Source organism: Protopterus annectens, chromosome 16.part0 (assembly GCF_019279795.1).
Source record: "Protopterus annectens isolate FY-2018-M chromosome 16.part0, PAN1.0, whole genome shotgun sequence".
Taxonomy (NCBI): Eukaryota; Metazoa; Chordata; order Ceratodontiformes; family Protopteridae; genus Protopterus; species Protopterus annectens.
Window position 1 is genome coordinate 769,195,247 of NC_056750.1, and position 24,741 is coordinate 769,219,987.

The 24,741-nt window shown below is 40.2% G+C and overlaps 1 protein-coding gene across 6 annotated transcripts in view; it reads left to right on the plus strand.

The window, feature by feature from the left end:
* The window catches only part of GRIN1 (glutamate ionotropic receptor NMDA type subunit 1), a 2,709,836-nt gene that overhangs the window by 821,196 nt on the left and 1,863,899 nt on the right, over positions 1-24,741 (plus strand). For all 6 annotated transcript variants that reach the window (XM_044058780.1, XM_044058779.1, XM_044058782.1 and 3 more), the window contains one exon: positions 14,636-14,800. In XM_044058780.1, coding sequence (XP_043914715.1) covers positions 14,636-14,800 — 165 coding nt within the window. The remainder of the gene's footprint in view (positions 1-14,635; positions 14,801-24,741) is intronic.

Here is a 24,741-nt window from a genome sequence, read left to right on the forward strand (position 1 = left end):
CTCAGGCACCTTATAAGGGGCCTGCTTAATAGGCCTTTAGGGTCCTGTATCCACATGGTGCTGCACCAGGTGGATGCACACTGGTTTCCCAGTGAACATGTCCCCAAACTCCTGTAACACCGCTCAGATTTCTCGAACCTGGGTAGGGGATAGCTGCTGGAACATTGCTACCCTTTCCACTGAAGTGTCAGTTTGAGCCTCACTGAGGAGATCAGTCACCAGATCTCCCTCAGACTCCTCCTGCTATCCATTGAAAATACTCAGCACAAGGGGCTCCCTATCATGGTAAGGTTTCATCATGTTAATATGGTACAGTTTGTGCCCCTCCCTTCTGCCTAGCAGTTCTACCATGTAGTTACCATCACTGACCTTCCTTACCACTTTGTAGGGTCCCTCCTAGGTGGCCTGCAGCTTGTTTTGTCTGACAGGAATGAGAACCATTACCTGCTGCCCTACAGCATACTCTCTAGCTCGAGCGTTCCTATCATACCAGACCTTTTTCCACTGTTGGGCTTCTGCTGGGTTCTCCTGGGCTAAGCCCATGAGTTCCCTGAGCCTCATCCTGCAGTTTAGGACATATGTCACAACCGACTGCTTGTGGGATTCACACTCACCTTCCCACTCATCTCGAATCAAATCTAGAGGTCCCCCCACACTATGCCCATACAAGAACTCGAAGGGTGAAAAACCTGTGGATTACTGGGGCTTCTCTTTGTAAGCAAACAACAGACAGGGTAAATATTTGTCCCACTCCCTCTTAAACGGGTCTGCAAATGCCTGTAGCATTGTCTTGAGTGTAGAGTTTAACCTCTGAATAAGACCATTAGTCTGGGATAGTAGGGGTGGTCTTTAGTTATTTCACCCCACAGTACTTCCACAGACAAGCCAGCAGGTCTGACATCAAATTGGCACCTCTCACAGTCAATATTTATTTTGGAAAACCTACCCTGCTGAAAATTTCCAACAAAGCCTTTGCCCCCTTTTCTGCCTCAATGGAGGACAGAGCCACCGCTTCAGGGTATCTGGTAGCATAATCTGCTACCACAAGGATATACTTTTTCCCTGTGGAACTTGGGGCACTCAGAGGCTCCACAATATCCATAGCTACCCTCTGAAATGGCTCCTCAGTCACAGGTAAAAGCATCAAAGGAGCTTTCACCTTGTCTCCTGCCTTGCCCTCCTTTTGGCACTGCTCACAGGTCCTGCCGCATCCTGTTACATCTCTGGAAATCCCAGGCAAATAAACTTTCTGCATGATATGTCTCTTGGTATGCTGTATACCCATATGATCTGCAAAGGGAATATCATGGGCTATGGCTAGAAGTGCTAGATGGTAGGCTCTGGGCACTACCAACTGCTGTTCACCCTCTAGCCTTCCCTCTCTATATAGTAACCCTTTGTCCCAGTATAGGGATTCCCTCTTCCCTTGAGAATCAGGTGCCTCACTACCTACCTGCCTCAGGCCTTGTAATGTAGGGTCTGAGGCAGGTAGCTAGTGAGGCACCTGATTCTCAAGAGAAGGGGGACTCTCTATAGTAACCCTTTGTCCCAGTACAGAGATTCCCCTTCCCTTGAGAATCAGGTGCCTCACTAGCTACCTGCCTCAGGCCTTGTAATGTAGGGTCTGAGAGCTGAACCTGTCTCAACTCTCTCTTAGTAACCCTTCCCAGCTCTCCTTCCACAGGAAGTCTGGTATCCTCTGACAGGGGTACCTCACTGTCAGCCTGGGTACTACTGGTCCCATTCATGGTGAACCCTAGCCAAAGGTAACTGGAATGGGGACCCTCCTAAAGCTCTGACTGGAGTAGACTGCCCAAGCAAGTAGTGCTCCTTTAACCATTGCAGACCTCACAATGGTTATATCAGACGCTGTGTCTCGCTTAGGAATGGCCTCTTTCCCATTCACTAAAATAGGATATAACCTCTTGTGGTAGGTTGGTACCCTTGTTGTCTTGAGACAACCTACTGTTGGCATGTTGTCATTCCCACTAACTGGCTCTCCCACCTTTTGCTCCCCACCTTGCCTCTGTGGACATCTATATGCTACATGGCCCCACTGGTTGCATTTAAAACATTTAACCCCTTGTCCTGGACATGTACTTAGACTAGTGGCTTCTCCTGCTACTGGTGGACTCTATTAGGGCAGTCTGTGCTGCCCACCATGGGTTCCCTTAGACCCATGAGCAGCACTGCGTGTCCCTTTCCAGTGCAGTGATGTCTTGCTTGCTAGGTATAGGTCTCTCTTCTTCCCCAACTTGTCTGCAGTACTGCATTGACTATCAGCTAACCAGATTCTCATGTCCCCAGCCAAAGTGCTAAGGGCTTGTTCCCTCACCAAAAGGTCTGCCAGCCCTTTAAAAGTGGTGACCTGACATCCACTCACCCACCTATGAAAATAAGTGCTTAGTTCAGCAACATATTCACACACACACTTTCATCTGCCTTGCGTCTATGCTCATAAAATCTTTTTCCTACAAGCTTCCGGTGTTAACTTAAAACATTCTAGCAAACTGTTAACAATCAAAATCAGAAAGTTTGGAAATAATAGTTACAGCTTTACCATGAGTAAGGGGGTCAGGAACCATAGCCAGAGCCCTTGGTCAACATTATACTGTTTACATACCCTCTCAAACATATGAATGAAAGTATCAAAATTATCCCCGCTCTGTAAATCGTGGAAGAAATTTAATGACCTTTGTGCTTCTGGGGTATGGTTACTCCCTTCCACATTACCTCCATGGCTCTGGCAAAAAGTCAGCATCTCCTTTTCATGTTGCCTCTGCCTCTCCTTCTCCTCAGCCTCCAGCCATCGCCGTTTCTCTGCTGCTTTTATTTCCAAATGCTTGGCCTTCAGCTCAAGTCTCTTTAACTCCAGACAGATTTTTAAGTCCTCTGTGGAAAGGCTGAGCTGTCCATTTTCTGAGAGTGTTACATCTCCAAGGACAGTCTGATTGTCTTCCTGGTTGTTATTCTGAGATGCAGCTGTGACTAAAGTTGCAATTATGTCTGCTTTAGTCAGGTTGGTATGCACCATTCCTTTAGCCTGGCACATTTCAGCCAACTGGCTCCTTGTCAGCTTGCCATACTCCTCTGCTGACATGCTTGACTGCTCTCCCTGATTAACTAGGCTAACAAAAAAAATCAATTGTGATATGAATTCTGAATGTTCATTGTGTGGCTGATTGAGAGTACAAACACCTTCAGTGACCACTGTACACAGGCTACAGGAATTCAATATCCACACCACTACAAGCCAATTAATATGTGATGTGGCTAACTCACCACTGTCAACCAATTAATATGTGAAAAAATAAAAAAGAGAGAACATGAACATTGATTGAATAAGGTTTTTACCTCTTTAAGGGACGATGGACTCTTAATTGATTCTAAAATTGATCTTACTACTGCATATATAAATTGCATTTTTGTTGAGTTGTATTAAAGTCTGAAGAAGCATCCATCGAGACGTAAAAGCACTTACTTAATAAATACTCTACTTGTTTGTACTACCTGCCTTTGTCGTGGTGCTCTCACTCTTTTATTTTTTGGATATTTGCTGTTCTACTAAGAAGAGCTTTATACAACAGCCCTTTGTATATATATTTTGTCAATTAATATGTTATGTGGATATCCCACCACTGCCAAACAATTAAGATGTGATGTCCCTGCACTGGCTCAGTAATCAAGGAGCCTCAATCCTCACCACTGGCATCAGTGAAGGAAGTACAGAATGGGAGGATGACAAGTACACACACACATGGTAAAGTACAATTTCCTTTAACAGCAAACAGAAATCAGTCAGTCTGGGGGATGGTTTCTCCCTCTTTCTCCAGATCCACAATAAGATTCCCCACTGGCACAGCTATAGAGTTAATATTGCAGCTGAGGGGTCAAGCCAAGACCTCCAGCAACCTCTCTGTCCAACCAGTGCTTCGTGTCCCTGCCCAAATAGCTGGCATACACACACACACACACACACACACACACACACACACACACACACACACACACACACACACACACACACACACAGATTTAATTTATATACTATGCCCCCTTCTGCCCAGACTATAAGGTAGACATCACTGCCACCAACCCTCTTTATCAGCTACTTGTATGCCCTTACAAAGGGTGGCCAGTCATACTGTGTAATGTTACTATTATCCAACTGGTAGTTTTTGATCAAGTGTCAGGCTATATCTGAGATACTATGCCCTAAGACTTACTTACAGAAAACATGCAGGCAGAAGTGCTAACTGGATGTTTCTAGGGCCAAGACAAGATACAAAATGCATAGTCTCTCTCTGAGAGTGTTCTTAAATTAATATCAAACATTACTGCTGGGTCATCTTGGATGACATCACTCTTTGTCACCTGCCTTCAGTTCCCAGGCTAACAGAAACTAACATCTCTCTGTTAAAATACATATCTCTCAGATGTTTGCTCAGAACTGGAAGTCATAAAACAATTAAACACTTTTACATTTTAGACCTAGTAATCACTTCTCTCCAAGACAAAAGAAAAACCTCTAGCTCTAGACATTGTGTCTGCTTCACTGAAACGGAGAGATAACACAATTGTAAAACAATTTCAGCTTAGTTTCCTGAAGTTTTTCAAGTTAACTCTGTATGTTCCAGTTTCTACTATTAAAACATACATTTGCACAGACATATAGTTTATATACATTTCTGTTCTTTTCCAGTAGGGTACACTGTGGACACATCCTTGAAGCTCAGTACTGTACAAACCCTGTTCAACACACACTTCTGCACCAGTAGTTTAATATACACATACCATATAGTTCTTTTACATTTGTTAGACAAGCATATGAATCATATTAATATTCACAAATGACATATGATTATTTACAAAATTCCAGATACCTGGGCTGGCAGTGTCACAGGCTGTATCAAATCAAAGGAAAAAGAAACATAATTGAAAGCAGCGCAATATATTTGTAAGAAAACAAAGTGACAAGCAGAATCCTTCCTAGGTTAATTTGTTTTCACTGTAACATTTATTTTTTTTTTTAATTATTTATTTATTTACATTTATTTATCGCTTCATTGGCTCCATGGTGCAAATTAAAAAAAAAGTCCCAAGTGGGACCTACTGGACCTGTAACTGATTAGTGACCAGGAGATGGAGGAGCCAGTCAGACAGGGTGGGACTGAGTGGCCAAGCAGGTTAACCACTCTTGAGGAGAAATACTTGCTCCAGTCTGCTGAAATCCTAACAACTATCAGAGGAGCAGATGACATGCTGCTCAATGGATCAGGCACATGCGCTTGGTATACTTCACTGCCACATGCACTACAGAGTGCACACACAGAGGGGTGGCACTATGCGCTCCCTGGTGATTCAAGTGCACACATCAGCCAAAAGTGAAGGATAGGATCACTCAGAAAAAAAATCCCTCACCTCAGGTGGTTACCAGCTTCCAATAGCTGAGACTGTTCAGTAGTTTCCTGGTCTTGGCACAATCTAGCCATAAACAGAGACAATCCCAATCTGGGAATGGGAGGGTGATGAAGCCAGACCCTCAGACTGCTGGAATGAGGAAAGGCCTGGCAGAGTAAAGAAAGAGATTCAGTGAAGATGAGGGACAAAACCACACTTCATGGCTGCCAGATGGCACCCACTTAGTGCTGATAGCTCTCACCCCAGCACACAGCCATTCAAGAGTATGTCAAAATGATACTATCCTCCACTGGCAAAATCAGTTCCTCTCAATGGATAATATGGAGTGCAGATGACTGGGGTGTAATAGACAATAAATGGATAGCCAGTTCAGTGTGAGAGGCTTGAGGTTTGACAGGCACATGGGATACAAATTATTTCCTCTGGGCTGACATGGATCACCATTCAGAAGAGGTTAGATGTAATATACTATTATTCACATCAAATGATTGACATTAGTAGTTTTTTCATGATGTTTCTAAACAACTAGAGTGGCACAGATGTTATTAAAATGCAAAGAGGTGTATAACAGTCTAAATTTTAAAACATCAGTACAGACTTGGCTTGAGTGTAAACCTGCAGTCCATTTTCTATACCAGAGCCTTTAAATTCACAGGATGCAATTTACATAGGTCCCATATCTCTAGTTAATTTCTTCAATAGCATCTAAGCCTAAAACTAAAAAAAAGGGTTTACTTTTTTTTTTATCAATAGCTATACATGAATGTGACTGTCCCAGTGACATAGAAGGAAAACCCCCTAAGTTCCAGGTCACCCAGCATCTCAGGTGAATGACAGGACTGGCAGGGAAGGATGTGTGCCCATCTGACGGGGAGGGAGACTCACTATCAGATACCCTACTGCAAGATATCTGTCTGACACTGATGATTGCAAGTTGGCATTGTATTGTGGGGTAGACAGCTCATGGCAGAGGGTCACTTGAAGATGTGATCAGTACATCACAGGAGCCCACTGCTCCCCAGTCCCTTGGTCTCAGATGTGAGGGCAACAGACAAGAGAATTAACAACAAGAGTACTCCAGGTAACAGTGTGATGCTGCCCCGCACCCCTCAGTCTCCTCTCTAGTCCTGGATATGAGTCAAGATTGGACAGGGGAGGCTAGGGATGGTCCAGTAGACTAGGTAAACCAGTAGAGAAGCTGGGGTAGTTGATAGTCAGCTGTGGAGAGCCGAAAAAAGAGCTAAAAATGTCATAAGATATAACAAATTATTAGATTGAATCAAGCAACAATGTATTAGCATCTCTAAGTTAACCGGAAAGCTGACTCTGCAGAACTTCCATCTGAGTCACATATATAAAATACCCGACTCATAAGAAACTTATGACAAACTTAGGCATAAACAATAGTGTTAAAAAGCACAAAAATAAATTAGATGCTGAATAAATAACAGCATAGGTTCAATAAATAGTTACCTCCTGCTCCATGATGTACAACAATAATGCCATACCTATGACCCAAGTAACCTAAGTTCAGTTAATACCTGGGCACTGGAGAGGTCTGGTGACGGGAGAAAGAAGAAACGAGGTAATGCCTGCTCACACCACTCAAGGGATGAGATTGGCCATGGATGCTAAGGATGCTAAGGGTGAACACTACATTCCGGAATTCCCCTTGGAGACTGGAGATTGCACACAGGTGCCTGCTGAATGAAGGAGAGAGTAGTAGGCAGGACCTTTAAGGGCTAAACTACTTGTAAAAAGGGATGGGGTGACATCCTTTGCAAAAGCCCACTGCACACACATCCTTAGTTTTCTATGGGCATGCACAAGAGGGAGACATAGAGCTACAAGGAAAAATCCTGTTCTGGTCATGCTCATGCCCTATAAAGGGAAATATGAAGGTAGTGGCAACTGCAGAGGTAGCATAAAAACAGGAAAATAGACTCACACCACTCTTAAAAGCTCCTAGTGAAGAAATGACACAGTATTACTTCACTAAGCAGTATAACAATATTAAGCATTTTTAATCTCAAAAATAAAAGTGTTATCTTATGTATACATCTTCTGGACCCATTTTCTGAAAGTAGTGACACAGTGTATTAGGCTACTTTTCCAACCTCATAGTTCACAAGGCAATAATGTAGACTAATAAAAAGGACAAAAGATCAGAAAATGAAACAACTAGGTATCTAAAACTAATACATATACAGGAACAGTTTATTAACTGTATCACAAAACTAAGTGTGGGTAATTTATTCACATCAAAGGGTAATTACTACTTCAGTTTCACCAGCAACCTATTGAAAGTTCAAGACTCAACAGGTGAGGATCCCAAAACTCTGAATAATTGAGTATGGTCCTGCAGGTAAAGCAATAAAATGCAAAACTTGATTTTACCCATTACAAGTGTTTTTTTTTTGAAAGGGGGCAAGCCCCATGCACTCTCAGATGTAGGGGAGGCTGTACCCACACACTCCTGATGCTTGTATATACTAACTCCAAGATCACTATACCTTAGAGAAGGAACAATTCTCCAAGATACAGCAGTTAAGGACTTGGTAAGTATTTCCTCCTTGATCATGCTTAATTCCTTGGGGTTTTGAGAGCTGAATTATTCCACTGGGTCTCAAAAGTAGAAGCTTAGCTTCACCTCAACCATAAACACCCCACTTCAGTGTGAGAACATTTTTGTATATCCCACTCCAGTTTATGCATAATAACCACACATATGATTTGGTGAGTTTTAGGCATAAGGTATAGAGTCCGATAAGTATGACTGGCCAATCCAGCTAGAATGTCACAGTAATACTGTCACGAAAGGAGATACTGCCAGCTCTGCTATCTGGAATTTTGTAAATAATTATATGTCACTTGTGAATATCAACATGATTCATATGCTTGTGTTACAAATGTATTAGAGCTGTATGCTATGTGTATATCAAACTGCTGGTACAGAAGTGTGTGTTGAAAAGGGTTGTAGAGTACGGAGCTTTAAAAATGTATCCACAGTGTACCCTTCTGGTACAGAACAGAAATGTGCCATACACTACTGTAACTGTTAAGATGCATATATTCTAACAATGGAAACTGGAACGCAGGAGATTAATTTCAGAAAAATAGCTGAACATTTAAATTACTTTATGACCGCGTAATAAAAGGACGTTATCTTTCAGTTTCAGTACGGTAACACACACAATGTCTAGAACTAGAGGTTCTCTGCATTGTCTTGCAAGTGTTTTACTGTTTTATGACTTCCAGCAAGTACCAAAGTTTGAGGAAAAAAACTTGTTTATGCATTTTTATAGGTAGATGCTAAATGCTACCAGCTGCATCAATAGGGGTTTGCACCTGGGATAGAGTCAGATGACAAGAGGTGATGTCATTCCACAAGCTATACCAGCAGTAATATTTGGGATATTAATTTAAGAACTCTCTGAGAGAGAGACTGGGCATTTTGTATTTTGTCTTTGATCTGACAAGAACATCCATCCACTCATCACATCTGCCTTATTGGTCTGTAAGTAAGTTAACTAGGGTATAGTAATTCTCAGACAGGAATATAGTGAAGTATAGCTTAAATGTTTTCTTTATTTATTTGAGACTATCCTGCAATGTTGTTTTAAGTATTTCCTGTGATTTTGAACTCTGATGTAACTGTTATTATATACTATTTTCTTGTTCTTTTATTATTTATTATTAAATATATTTAAACCTTTCATTGTGGCTGATATTTGTGAGACATATTTAAGTTCTTAGGTTCATAGGTTCATACTAGGCTATCTGCCCGAGGGCATTTATAAGCCTAGCCCATAGTTTTGTGGCTTACGCCACCCCTTTAGTTTGGAGAAACTATGCCCATTATTTTGCTGTGCCTCTGTCGAACAGTGACACTGAGGTAACCCCTGGGGTGTATCTGCGATCTCCCATCCATTGGTCAAGATTCCTCTTGAACAAGGCCAGCGAGGTGCTCTGCCTCACATAAACCGGGATTTTGTTCCACAGCATAGGGAGTCTTTGGGTGATGAATCTATCCCTCCAGCACGTCCTATTAATAACCGTGTCGAGGTTTAAGTCTCCCGCCCTTGTGGCTCTGAGGGATCTAGATTTTTTGAGATGAAGCATGTTCATCAAATCTGGGTTTGACATGGCCTTGTATGTCAGGCATAGGTCACCTCTGAGCAAGCGGTAAGCAACTGAATATAACTGGAGTTCTTTCAGTCGGGCAGCATAAGACAGATTTTTGAGACCCTTTATCCTTTTGGTGAGGAGCTTTTGTGGCCTCTCCAGCTGCTGCAAGTGTCGGGTCAGATACATTCCGAGTGGGGCATTGTACTCGATCATTGGTCTGATGAGTGATGAGTATAGGGAGACTATGACTTCCCTTGATCTAGATGTGAATCCCTTCATGATAAGGTGGGCAATGTAGAAGGTCTTCCTAACTACTTTAGCAATATGAGTGTCGAATGAAAGGCTACTGTCAACCTGGGTTCCCAGGTCCCTAATAACTTCTTCTGTGTTCAGGGATTGCCACCTATATGGTAGCTAGGGGTAACCTTATTTTTCCCGAAGGGTATGACTATGCATTTCTTGGCATTTAACTTTAGGCCATGGCTCTGGCACCAGTTATCCATTTCTGTGAGACCCTTCTGAAGGATATCTGTGTCGGATGTGTTTTCAACTATGGCCCAGTTTGCAGTCATCTGCAAACTTTGTCAGCCATAACCCTCCTGTGTTTGCTTGTACTTCAGAAAAGTAGATGCCAAACAAGAGTGGGCCCAGGACTGAGCCCTGTGGGACACCACTTGTGACAGGCTTTGAGTCTGACATGGCGCCAGCAACTCTGACCCTGTGGGTTCTGTCACTCAGCCAGTTTGCAACCCATCTTGTAATGTATGGGTTTACATTTAAGTTGATGAGTTTTTCAATGATACCCGAGTGAGGTATTGTATCAAAAGCCTTCGCCAGGTCTAGGTAGGCTGTATGGACTGCCTTTCCCTCGTCAATGGCCTTGGTGACTGTTTCAAAAAGTCAACCAAGTTTAGAAGGCATGATCTGCCTTTGACAAAGCCAAACTGGGTTGGATCCAAAGTCTGCAAGTTCCCTATGTCTTTATTTATGAGATCCATTACGATCCTCTCCATGGCTTTGCAGATAAGGCTTGTCAAGCTAATGGGACGGTAATGTCCAGGGTCGGTGGAGGCACCGCCTTTGTGGAGTGGGACCACAGTCGCTGTGTGCCACTCCCTGGGTAATGATCCGGAGGTGAGACTAAGATTAAACAGCTGTCCTAACTGTGGGTTTAATTCCTCATTGAGTTCATGGAGCACACAGCCGGGGACACCATCAGGTCCCATGGATGCTGTGTTCTTTGCCTTGGAGAGAGCAGTTCTCACCTGGGCGTTAGAGATGTTTGGGGGGCTACAATCATTTGGTATAGATATCTCTCCTTTAGGGGGGGAGGGGGGGGAGTTTGCACTGAACCTTTCAGCCAGTATGCTGGCAATGTCTGTAGGATCAGTAATCTTCACATCATTTTGAACTAATTCTGAGCATATCTGGGAGTTTCCTCCTAGGTTTCTGACATAGCTAAAGAAGTTGGGAGTACTTGCATATTTATTTGGTGACACTGTGGGCCACTCCTAATAGCTTTGCTCTTGGTCAAACTACCATTTGTACTAACAGTAACATTGCACAGTAAGATTGGACACCCTTTGTTAAGGCTCTTAAAGTAGCTGATAAGGACATGGCTGGTGGCAGTGATAACTACCTTATGGTCTGGAAAGAAGTGGGCATAACTATTAAACATGTGCCAGCCTTTCCTAGGTGTGTGTGTGTGTGTGTGTGTGTGTGTGTGTGTGTGTGTGTGTGTGTGTGTGTGTGTGTGTGTGTGTGTGTGTGTGTGTCAGCTATTTGGGCAGGGAGATGAAGCACTGGTTAGACAGAGAGAGTGCTGGAAGTCATAGCTTAGCCACTCAGCTGAGATATCAACTCTATAGCTGTGCCAGTGAGGAGTGTTACTGGGGATCTGGAGAAAGAGGGAGAAACTAGCCGTAGACTGACTGTGGTCTCTGTGTGCTGTTAAGGGAAATTGTACTTGATGCAGGGCGCTGCATCTGGAAACACTGTGTGTGTGCCTGTCATCCTTCCAATGTATGTTCCCCACTGGTGCTAGTGGAGAGGACTGAGGTTCTTTGATTACTGTTGCCAGTGGTGAGGCATTACAACTACACTCAGAGTATCAAGTATCATTCCTCTGTAAAATGGCATTTACATATGTGAAACAATGTGCCTTTTATTAAAATACATTTTTATCTTAAGTCTGAATGTTCAAGAGGTCCCTGCTATATGGTTGGTCAGCTGCATCAGAAATATATAATTCAATGTGTGCAATTATTTTATGAAGAAACTACCCACTTATCTTGTAGTTCAGGTTAGCATTAGAAATCGTCCTTAGACAAACTGTGGCAAGACCCAAAAAATGTCAGGCAGCTTTTTGTCTGTATTGGAAATAAGTTAAATGAACAAAAACACTTGCAAAATATGTTTATTTGAACTATGAGAGTTCTGCCTATGTGGTAGTCTTCACACCTCTTCTCTTAATAATTAAGTCACCATTTAACTGTCTGTCATTTTAATCCTATTTTAATCTCTGTATTTTTGTACACTAAATACAGAGAATGGCTACCATGGAAAAGTTGCCATGAAATGCAGAAACTTTAAATTATGACACAACAACAGCAGCATGTAAAAACTCAGACTAAATTTTACAAATGTCAAGGTTAGTAGACAGAAATTTGAAAAAGCGAAAAATGGTAAAAGGTGAAGCTTTTACACTTTAATCAAAATGTTGTGATAGGAACTGTGAACAGTGCATGTATTACTGCAGAAATGCATAAAGCTTAAGCATGTGTGCGTGGCTGGGTGAACATGTATCTGAGCGTATATTTATTTATTATTAAATAGTTCTATTTTTAATTAATAGTTTTAGTTCTAACATTTTAAGGTGTACTTAAAAGTGCCTCAGAGTAAATATAGCAACAGTGTTTTAAAACAAAGATCAGTCCTTGAAACAAGACAATTATGGTAACAGGACTGACTGCCTGTTGTGCAGTGCAATTTAAGGCACGTACAATTTAACTATAGTCTAATAATTATGGTCTGACATTTTATTTGATTAAAACTGTTTGATTTTTAAGCCCTATTTCTCAAAAATGGTATAAATGTAATATTTTATGTATAAGTATTCCTTCTCCCATCGGTTAAGGAGTGATGGCGGGTAGAAGTTAGTAAGGTAGAAATATTACCTTACATCACAGAAGATGAGCACTGCAGAGGAGTAACACTGTAACATTCTAATCTGTTACAAGTAGGGCTGACCCATTTCACCAACATCTCCTTATCTATCATAATGGCATTCTGGAAGAGCACAGGGCTGTATAAGAGGCATACACACCCAACATTCACTATACAGAAAGCAGCCTCATTTCTAAAATGAATGTACAAAGAATAATATCTCAAAAACTGCACACATTTTCAGACTACGGCTTCATAGACTTCTACTGATGGTATTTGCTTGCATCCACATCAGAATATATTACAAAAGCCTGAATGTCGAGACATTCAGCTCTTCTGGTGGTATATCTTTCTACTTTTACATCAGAGCTTAAGTATAACTGAATCCCTGCTAGCGCAATTAGTTAGAAAGCCAGTTATTTTCTAAATCAACACAAGGGCAAACAAAAGGTCCTCTTCTGTGTGAAAAGTCCATGTCTGATGAAATTTGCTTTGACATCTTGTCAAAGGACACTAATAACAAAATGTCAAAGTAAATGTCCAGATTCTGTATAAAGAAAGGTTTTTTATTAGGAGCCAGGAAAGACAAAAAAATGAAGAAAAAACTTAATTAGGAATACAGATTAAGAAATGAAATAAGATATATAACCCTTTTTCTGTCCCTGAAAAGTACCACTGCTGTTACTAAATGTTTTACAAAAGATTCTACAGATTGTCTGTCCTTAATCAAATAAATTGCAGATATATAGCTGGATTCAATAGTGAAAGAGTGAGGGTTTCTTTTACTTCTGAGCTTTACTGCTAGGCCTTTAGCCAGTCATACTGTATTCTGTCTCTGTTTCTTATTACATGAAGTGGCATTAATCATACTCATCAACTGTCCACAATTTCACAGAATGTCTAGATTTTTGCTTCATATTTGAGGTTTGTTCCTCATATAATTTGTAGTTTTCTGGTAAATCAGTGAGGATTGAATTCACTAAATAATATCCTTCAGAAAATGCATGCTAATGCAAAACCTGTTATTCTAGCAACGTTCTAAGTTTATAAGAGGATTATTTAAAATACGTCCCTATTTTGGGGCCATTGTCACCCCCATTATTTTGGCTTTGTCCACATTTCTTGTGTTAAGAAATTGAGAGGTACGGGCATTATGAATTTGAACTTATGGCTCCTACTGAAAGTCAAATACTGCTAATCTCACATAGTTTATTGTAGGCTACAACAAAAATCATTGAAGACAATGATGGAAAGAAGGACGTACAGATCAATGGAAAGTGGGCAAGAATAAAAGCAGAGTTCAAACTTAGATGAAGCAAAATAAAATAAATTGTAGGTGCATATGTCTGAGGAACAAGTTCAGCTATGCAGTGAGGAGAAATGCTGTAATCACCAACAGATGGTAGTAAGTTGGGTAGGAACATGCAATACTGGCTAACAGAATTTATTTATTTATTTTATTTTATTTTTATTTTTATTTTACATTTGTTGACCGAGAATGTAGTAAGGGAGGTAGGAACACAAAATACTGGCACACTGATGGACCACCACTGTTTGTCATTAGTTTCAGCTAATCTTAGTACTGCTGTCACTGCTGCTTCCTTGATATTCTTGGTACATGGGGTGGGGGTGGGGGGGTAAAAGTCAAATTAAATGGAATATCTGGTGAATGTAAGACAAACACTGTTTATTGACTGACAACTTTTGAGACATAATTATTATTCCAGAAACACATGCAAGACTCTGGACCTCTTGGTATAGTTCTAAAAGCACACTGCAATTTCATTTAGAGCTGTATGTAAAGTTAGAATACAAATTAAATTTTTCATTTTCTTTGTTTTTTCCTCCTGAATGAATTACTAGAAACTGCCATTACTGAAGGGGGAAAGTATGACTTCTAACATTGTTATGTGTTTCACAGGTAAACAACAGCAATAAAAAAGAGTGGAATGGAATGATGGGGGAACTCCTGAGTGGTCTGGCCGATATGATTGTAGCTCCTCTTACAATTAATAATGAGCGTGCACAATATATTGAATTCTCAAAACCGTTCAAGTACCAAGGACTTAACATTCTGGTTAAAAAGGTATTAATTTAAATGTATTTTAAGGCACTGAACTCATTAATTTGCAATGAAAATAATTTAAAATGTACAGAAACATATAAAGTTTAGAATGGTGGATATTTACATAGACATGCATCACCACACTAAATCATTCTGATTTTATAACATAAATACAAACAGGAAGGAGAAATTTACCATTCAGTATCTTTAAAATTTAGTATGGGCATCTAGGGAAGATAAGTGAGAGAGCTGTGATGAACAATATCAGACTGCTTATAGCTGTAGCAAAACAAACTGAGGGCATCGCAGTCTCAAAAGGGTTAGTATGCTGTCTTATTTTTGATAGTACTTTTATTTAGAAAATCTCAGTTACATGAACACTAAATGCACTGATTATAATTAATGCTGATGCAGTAATACTTAGTAGATGGTATTGCTCTTGTTTCTTTGTTGCATGACTAACTTCTAGAGTTAAAGGTTTTGTAACTCATGCCTTTGCACAATGGATCTAAAATCAACTTTAATGAGCTGATGCTCTATCTCACTGGTTCATTCAAAGGGGGAATATTTGACCAGATGATGGATGAACTTCTTTTAAATATTTCCCTCTATGAAAGAAAGCTGGAAAAGGAGAAAGTAAAAAAGTTAGGAAGGGACTACGTAGACTTCCGGGATGGTAATGTGTTCTCCTATAGTATGACGTCCAGGGCTCCTGTACTAACTGAGAATGAGCGAGTTAAAGTGCCATGAGCATCAGGCACCTGTTATTCTGTTAACTCCCATTCTCAGAAAGAAAAGTTGGGGGAAGTTCGATATACAGCTTCGGCAAAATCAGTGGCAGTGTCATCTGACCTGCAGGATATACAGAAGGGAACTCTCTTTCAAAATAATTCAAAGGGACAATATTTGGGCCAAAAATTGTTAGGACAATTAGAAAATGGCCAATGCATGCAAAATGCTGTTGTAGCTGATGTTATTAACATCGAGAATGTGAGTATTGTGGAAACTGTAAATATGACTGAGGAAAACAATGTGGTTTTTGCTGCTAATGATTTTAAAGCTTATAAAAAATTTAGTGTAACTTCTGAGGATGTGTGCATGCTGGAAACAACAGTCACCTCATGTTAATAGTGTTGCAGGTAGTAGCAGTTTTATAAAAGCTAATTCAACTGGTGTGGGTAATATGCATGCTAATGCTGAATTTGATGCTCCAGTAGTGAGACCCAAAGTTTTAAACAAACCTGTAGTAAACAGGGATTCTGCTTTAAATGATCAAAGTAGTAGTAGTGCTTTAAATGAACAAAGCAGTAATAATGATCGATTGTCTGTGTTTTTTTTGGAGAAGGCACTCCCTATCAGGCAAGAGAAATGGATAGTGAGGTACCTCAGCCGCAAGAGAAATATGAGGCTAAAATCTGATGCGCAAACTCATATCAAAGGTCCACAATCTACAGGCCCACAAACACTCAATCGAAAATGAATAACCTAGTATTTAATCTGTCATCTGTTGAAATGACTACTGAGCAAATGTCTGTTTTAAATAAAGGTCTTTCATTTATTCCAGCTACTAAAATAGATTTGGTTGAAACTATTTTAGATTTTAAAATGTTTGCTAGAAATATTATGTTGAAAACTATTTTCATAGATGAGAAAGCTGAAGTTAATACTGTATATGGGATTAAAAAGCCAAACACTTTTACACCTGATAATTCTACAGCAATGGAAGCTTTTATTAAAATATGTGAGGATGATTTAAGGAAAAGTTTTAATGAAAAATGTAAGTCCAGCTTTTTTAATATATCTTATAAGGAATATGAGGCACTAAATATGTTGACAAGAGCCGAGCACTTGGTTATTAGACCAGCAGACAAAGGAGGCAGGATAGTTGTCTTTGATAGACTAGACTATTTGAATAAAATGCATGAAATGCTTTATGTTAATACTGTGTATGTAATCTTGCAGAAATATCAGGTCAATGGTATTATTAACAGATTGAATTTTTATGTATATGATATGCTCATGACTGACCAAATAGATTATTCGTTGTATACATATTTCTCTGTTGAGCATCCCACTATACCAGTGATATATGGTTTGCCGAAAGTGCATAAAGATCCCTTGAATACTCCCTTTAGACCTATTGTGTAAGGTAGAGGTTGGCTCACTGAGCAACTGTCCATATATGTGGAAAAACAGCTTAGGAATGTTTTAAATAAAGAGGAGACTGTTTTGAGGGATAGCAAGCAATTCTTGAAACATCTTTACATATGGGCCAAGCATAAAGATGAGAATGCAATCAGAAGTATATTTTTTGTGACTTTTGATGTGTATTCTTTATTCACAGTAATCCCAAATAAAGATGGTGTTGAAAATGTAAGACAATTTCTTTCTAGGGAGAGTGGTTATCCCAATATGAAGATTAATATAATCTGTGCCCTTTTAGACTTAATTTTGGAGAACAATGTCTTTCTTTATGAGTCTGAATACTTCCTTCAAATAGTAGGAGTAGCTATGGGCAGAGCATGTGCGAATACATATGCCAATTTAGTTCTTGCCAATTGGGAAAAAGAGTCAGTTTTCAGCAATGATATGTACAAAATGCATGTCACCTTTTATAAGCATTTTGTGGATGACATTTTTTTCATTTGGCATGGCAATGAAGTAGATCTAAAAAATGTTGTGCTTTATTTGGAGAGTACAACCACGCGTTTGTCATTCTGTTTGCATTATTCTATGGAAAGTATTGACTTTTCTTGATGTTGCAGTCAGTAAGAACATGTTTGGCACTCTGTCCACTAAGCAATACAGAAAGAAATGTAGGAAGAACAATATACTGCATCAGTATAATATGCATCCTAGACACACTACTAGGAATGTAGTAAAAAAATCAGGTACTTAGGTGCAAGAGGTTATATACAGACCCTGTATCACTAAAATACGCACTTAATGCACTTTGGCTAGACCTTGTGGATAGAGGTTATAGAAATGAGGCGACTGAAAAAACTATAGGAGATTGAAAAAACTATAGAAGAAGTTAATACGTTGGAGAGTACAAAACCTTTCTTTTCTGATCAATCTCCCATAAATGTAGAGACTGAAGAGGTAGTAGACAAGAAAGTAATGAACAGAATGTGTTTAACTTACTCTGGAGGGGGTCAATAGTGTATGTGAAATTGTTAAGAGAAATTGGCCAATTCTATTGATGGACCCAAAAATAAGTAGGGTGATAGAAAGTTCTGCTTTAAGAATTGTAAAAACCTGAAAACAGCATTTATGTTACAAGCAAAACAGGTCTCATGGACAGTTTACTTTACAGCATAAAGGGACATATGCATGTAGGACTTGCAAAGCCTGCCCCAATATTTGGTCAGGCTGCATGGTTGTACACCCAGTGACTATGACGTCAATAGAATTTTCCTACTATGCTAATTGTTTGACTAAAAATATAGTCTATATGGCTAGGTGTAACCTATGTGATAGTTTTTACATATGTAAAACCAATCGTATGTTGAAGGAAAGAGCGCTGGAACATCTAAATGATATACGCAGCAATAAACTGACTAATGCACTGGCCAAGCACGTGTCAGAAACTGGGGGAGACCATAGTTTTAAGTTCTTGGTCTTACAAAAGGTCAATGATAGCCTGAGAGAAGGAGATTTATACAATGAAACAGAGTGTGTTGAATTGAAATGGATAATTGATTTTAAGGCATATGCCCCTCCAGGTCTGAACAGTGCCATCTCTTTAAATCCTTTCTTAAAAAAGAGAAGTTTGCCTCATTAAGTATGCTTATTTTTATTGGTTGTGTGAAATATTTGAATGTAAAGGTTTTAGTAACTGTTATCATTTGTATTAAGGTCTGACGAAGCAGGCAACTGCAAAAGCGCTTACCTAAATATATCTGTTTTGTGTTTTATTAAATTGTTTACCCTACTCTCAGCATTTTGACGCATTGTTTTTGTTCATAAGCATTTATATTTTTGGGTTTGTTGGGTCCCACTGCATTCTATTTCATATATCCCTCTTAAACTGGTCTGCAAATGCCTGTAGCATGGACTTGCTTGTAGAGTTTAACCTCTCAACCAGACCATTAGTCTGGGAATGGTAGGGGGTGGTCTTCAGGTGCTTCATCCCACAGTACTTCCACAGACAAGCCAGCAGGTCTGTCATGAAATTGGCAGCTTTGTCACTCAGGATTTCATTTGGGAAACTTACCCTGCTGAAAATCCCTAACAAAGCATTTGCCACCTTTTCTGCCCCCATGGAGGATAAAGCCACTACCTCAGGGTATCTGGTAGCATAATCTACTGCCACTAGGATACACTTTTTCCCTGTGGAACTTGGGGTACTCTGAGGCCCCACAATACCCATAGCTATCCTCTGAAATGGCTCCTCAATCACAGGCAAAGGCATCAAAGGAGCTCTCACCTTGTCTCCTGCCTTGCCTACCTTTGGCACTGCTCACAGGTCCTGCAGTACCCTGTTACATCTCTGGAAATTCCAGGCCAATAAAAGTTCTGCATAATACGTATGTTTTATGCCCAGACGGCCTGCAAAGGGAATATCATGGGCAATGGATAGAAGTGCCAGACGGTAGGCTCTAGGCACTATTAATTGTTGTATTCTCTCACCTTCTAGCCCTCCCTCAGGGGTCCACTCTCTATACAGTAACCCTTTGTCCCACTATACAGATTCCCCCTTCTCTCGAGAATCAGGTGCCTCACTACCTACCTGCCTCAGTCCTCGTAATGTAGGGTCTGAGAGATGAGCCTGTACCAACTCTCTCTTTGTAACCCTTCCCAGCTCCCCTTGCACAGGAAGTCTGGCATCCTCTGACAGCAGTGCCTTACTGCCAGCCTGGGGACTACAACTCACCTCTACCTTTGCAGTCACTCTGTCCAAGAGAACATCAGTACCCACAAGCAACTGTGGCTCACCTCTAGTCTCACTGCTACAGAGTAGCTCCCTCCCTGAAGTAACCACCTCACCAGTCCTGGCTGCAAGTATGCGGTCTGACTGGGTCTCCCCCAGGCTAGCAGACCCACATGCTTGTCTCCAAGCCTGACTGCATGTAAACCGCATGAGCACATGGTACTGCATTATAAAATCATTCCCTATCAGGACATCTGCAAGGATATCGACAAACACACCTACTTGCTGGTTTCCTTTTCCACCCCCCCAGTCAAGGTGAACCCTAGCCAAAGGTATTTGGAATGGGGTCCATCCTAAAGCTCTGACTGGAGTAGACTGCCCAAGCAAGTAGTGCTCCTCTGTAACCATTGCAGGCTTTACAATGGTTATGTCAGAGGCTGTGTCTCTCCTAGCAATGGCCTCTTTGCCATTCACTACAATAGGATATAACCTCTTGTGGTAGTTTGGTACCCTTGTTGTCTTTCCCACTTACTGGCTCCCTCACCACTTGTTCCCCACCTTGCCTCCATGGACATCTATATGCCACATGGCTCCACTGGTTGCATTCAAAACATTTAACCCTAGGTCCTGGATGTGTGCCTGGACTAGTGGCTTCCCGTACTACTGGGAGAGTCTGTTGGGGCAGTCTGGGCTGCCGACCATGGGTTCCTTTAGACCAATGAGCACTACTGGGGGTCCCTTTCCTGTGCAGGGATGCCCTGCTTGCTAGATATAGGCCTCCCTTCTTGCCCAACTCATCTGAAGTAGCACATTGTCTATCAGCTATCCAGATCCTGATGTCCTCAGGCAAAGTGTTAGGGGCTTGTTCTCTCACCAAAAGGTCTGCCAGCCCTTCAAAAGTGGTGACCTAACATCCAGTCACCCACTTATGAAAATAAGTGCTCAGTTCAGGAACATATTCACACACACTTTCATCTGCCTTTCGTCTGTGCTCACAAAACTTTTTCCCTATAAGATTCAGGTGTTAGCTTAAAAAATTCTAACAGACAATTCTTAACAGCAGTATAATTTAAGAAATCATGGTCAGACATTTTAGACAAAATAGTTACATCTTTACCATGGAGTAAGGGGGTCAGGAACCATACACAGAGCCTTTGGTCAACATCATACTGTTTACAGACCCTCTCAAACATATAAATGAAGCTATCAAAATTATCCCCCTCTGTAAACCGTGGAAGAAATTTACTGACATGTTGTGCTTCTGGGGTCCAGTTACTCCCTTCCTCGTTACCTCCATGACTCTGGCAAAGAGTCAGCATCTCCTTTTTGTGCTGCCTCTGCCTCTCCTTTTCCTCAGCTTCCAGGCGTAGCAGTTTCTCATTCTCCGCAGCCTGCAGACATCTCAGTCTCTCTGCTGCTTCTGTTTCCAAATGCCTGGCCTCCAACTCAAGTCTCTTTAGCTCCAGATGGATTTTTAAGTCGTCTGCAGAAAGGCTGACCTGTCCATTCTCTGAGTGTTGTACATCTCCACGGCCAGTCTGATCGCCCTTCTGACTGCTGTTTTCTGATGCAGCTGTGACCAAAGCTGCAATCATGTCTGCCTTAGTCAGGTTTCCATGCACCAGTTCCTTAGCCTGGCACATCTCAGCTAAATGCCTCCTTGTCAGCTTGCCATACTCCTCTGCTGACATGCTTGCCTGCTGTCCCTGACTAACTAAGCTAACAAAAAAAAAATAAAACAATTGTGATCTGAACTCTGAATATTCACTGCATGGCTGATTTAGAGTACAAAAACACCTTCACTGATCACTGTACAAAGCTAGAGGAATTCACTATCCACACAACTACAAGCCAATTGCCAACCAAGTAATATGTGGTATGGGTATGCCACCACTGCCAAACAATTAATATGTGATGCCAGTGTACTGACCCAGAAATCAAGGAGCCTCAATCCTCACCACTAACACCAGTGGGGCATCCACATTGGAAAGGATAATAAATACACACATAGTAAAGTACAATCTTCCTTAAGAGCACACAGAGATCACAGTCCGTCTGGGGCTGGTTTCTCCCTTTCTCTCCAGATCCCTAATAAGACTCCCCACTGGCACAGCTATAGGGTACAGGTCTCAGCCTAGTGGTCAAACTAAAACCTCCAGCATCCTCTCTGTCCAATCAGTGCTTCATGTCCCTTCCCAAGTAGCTGACACACACACTTTGAGATATGAGTTATATACAAACACACAAACACTCCTGGAGAAGGCTGGCACATGTTCTCCAGCTATGCCCCCTTCTCTGCCCTGGCTATAAGGTAGAAATCACTGCCACCAACCACTAATATCAGCTAACAGTAAGGCCATTACTAAAGGGTGTCCAATTATTACTGTGCAATATTATTATCCAAATAGTAAGTGTGACTGAGCAGCAAGACTATTGGAGTGGCTTTGTACAGTATCACTATATACATGCAATGTAATCTACAGCTTAAATTATCTCTACACAAAACAACCACAGTTGAAAGGTTTAAAAATATTTAATAATAAATAATAAAAACACAAGACAATACTTCTTACTACACAGTGATAGTCAAGAGTTCAGTGACCACAGGAAAATGCTTAAAATAATACAGTAGAATAATTCTGACATCAATACAGAAAAAACAGCTATACTAAACTTACTATTTTCTATCTATATGTAAGAGCAATCACAGTTCTAAATAAACTTACATATAGAGCAAAAGCAGAGTACTGGTGAGTTGTTGTCAGCTTTAGACAAAATCCAAAATGCTCTCTCTCCCTGTCCCTGAGAAATTCGTTTAAATTGATAATACAGCCTGCTGACTCATTTTAGATTACATCATTCTTAACAATTTTCTGGTTTCCCAGGCTAACAGAAACTCTACATTTGCATTTCTTAGTAAGCTTGCACCTGGTCAAAAAAACACAGCAATTAAAGACATTATATATGTAAAATCTAGCAGTTAACTCTGGTCAACAACAGAAAGAATCTGCTAGTTCAGACACCATGGCTCTGAGCCCTGAGATCAAACGGTCATAAAATGCTTGACTTATCAGCTTTCATACAGCAGAGTGCACTGCTGTTACATTTCTGCAGTTCAACATCCAATACAGTCTTCTCACATTTAAGAGAACAAGCCTATGGCTTTTATTAATATTTACAAAGACACAGAATTATCTACAAAATTCTATCTAGCTAAGCTGGCAGCCTTCACATATCTTCACAACCATTATGGACAATACCTAAATTATCTTCAGAAAGCCAAGAAACTGCAGATGACCTTACAAAACACGCATCCAGTCCTTAATACCAATTCCGACCCAGTACATTCTTTTCTGTAAAGTGCTAGTATATCCTTAAGTGAAATGTACTATCAAGAGGTAGTCCACAGAGTTATATTTCCCTCTTCAGAGTACTGTGCCACCTCCACAGATATCAGCAGTACTTCTAATTTTTTTTTTGTGTGTGTGTGTGTGTGTGTGTGTGTGTGTGTGTGTGTGTGTGTGTGTGTGTGTGTGTGTGTATACATCTGTGTTTTCCAGATTTTCTGATTCCATGTTGTTCCTTTTTCCTTGGAATTTCTTAACACCTGTCTGACGTCCACTAATTTGAGATGACATTACACATTCGTAGGGTATCTTTATCTAGGGTACTTTATCTTGGGTATAATAACTGGGCTAGACTGAACAGAAGTTGTTTCATAAGAGCAAGTGACACAATTAAAAGTTTAAACACACATCCAATAACTATTTCAGATTATGTACCAATAAAAACTAAGATAAAGATGCAGGGTAATTAAGCAAAAATAAAATACTGTCTGACTCCTACTTATTTATTAAAAATACAGGAATTTAAGGAAATAGTAGTGAAAGAGTCTGAAGATTATTTGGGAAAAACAAAATTTCTCCATAAGGGCTAATTAGGGAGTATGATAAAATGAAAATGGATACTGTTACCAAACCTTGAGAACCTCTGACAATAAAAATAGCCCGAGGTTCTTAGAGGTACAAGAGATATTTCAGAAATTTTACGAAAATGTACAAAAAGCAGAGAAATGTGGAAACCAAGAAAAGGCACAAATGTAAATAATCATGGAAGACTTAATCATGCCACGATTAGAGGAAGGCAGGGCTAAACAATTAATAGCTAATATAGGAAAAGATGAAAAAAATGGTGATGTATAAACCAATCAATAGAAAAGTCTCCAGGAACAAATGACATTCCTGTGGAAGATTAGATGATGGAAGGGAAGAAAGTAATACAAATTTGAAAGGTTTTGTCTAACAGTATTTTAAAAGGAGAGGGGAGGAATACCAGCATCTTGGAAGAAAGCTGTGTTAAATGTATCACTCAAAGAGGATAAACCCTGCAGACCCAGTTTCATGTAAACCCATTTCAATTTTAAATTATTCATAATGGCCATACCTCTCAATCTCTCTTTCCCATTACACCCCCAACAAGTCTATCTATGGAAAAAAAATTCTGAAGTCTATGTGGGGAAAATACCTAAGTCAATACTTCCATCAAAAATTCTTTTAGATTTGGTTGCATACTTGGGAGCCATACAAATAACCTCCTCATTGTTCCTTTAAATATTGATTTTTCATTCTTATGGTATATAGAAACATATAAAGGAAAGGTATAAAACAAGCAATTTATTGATTACCCAGAGGTTTTACAGATAACTGGGAAAGAAAACAACTGCTATAGTAACTTATACCTTAAAAATAAAAAAAATAAATGTATTATGGAAATTATGAAAATCCTGTTGAAATGACAAAGATGCTGAATGGATAGAAGAGGTAAAAGAAACATCAAGAAGAGATAACACACAGGATATGAAATAGAACAAAGTAACAGCCACAGAAACTGAGACAAATTTAAGAAAGTTTCGAGACAAAGTGAAGTGCTAAGATATGAAGATGAAAAGAGGACTTGTTAATAGGCTATATACGATATTACAAGAAGGAGGAAACTGGGAAGAATAGATGATAATTGAGACCTGGAGCAATAAAATCACACAAGGTATACAGATGGGGAAATGGACTAAATTAGCAACAGCCATGAGCCA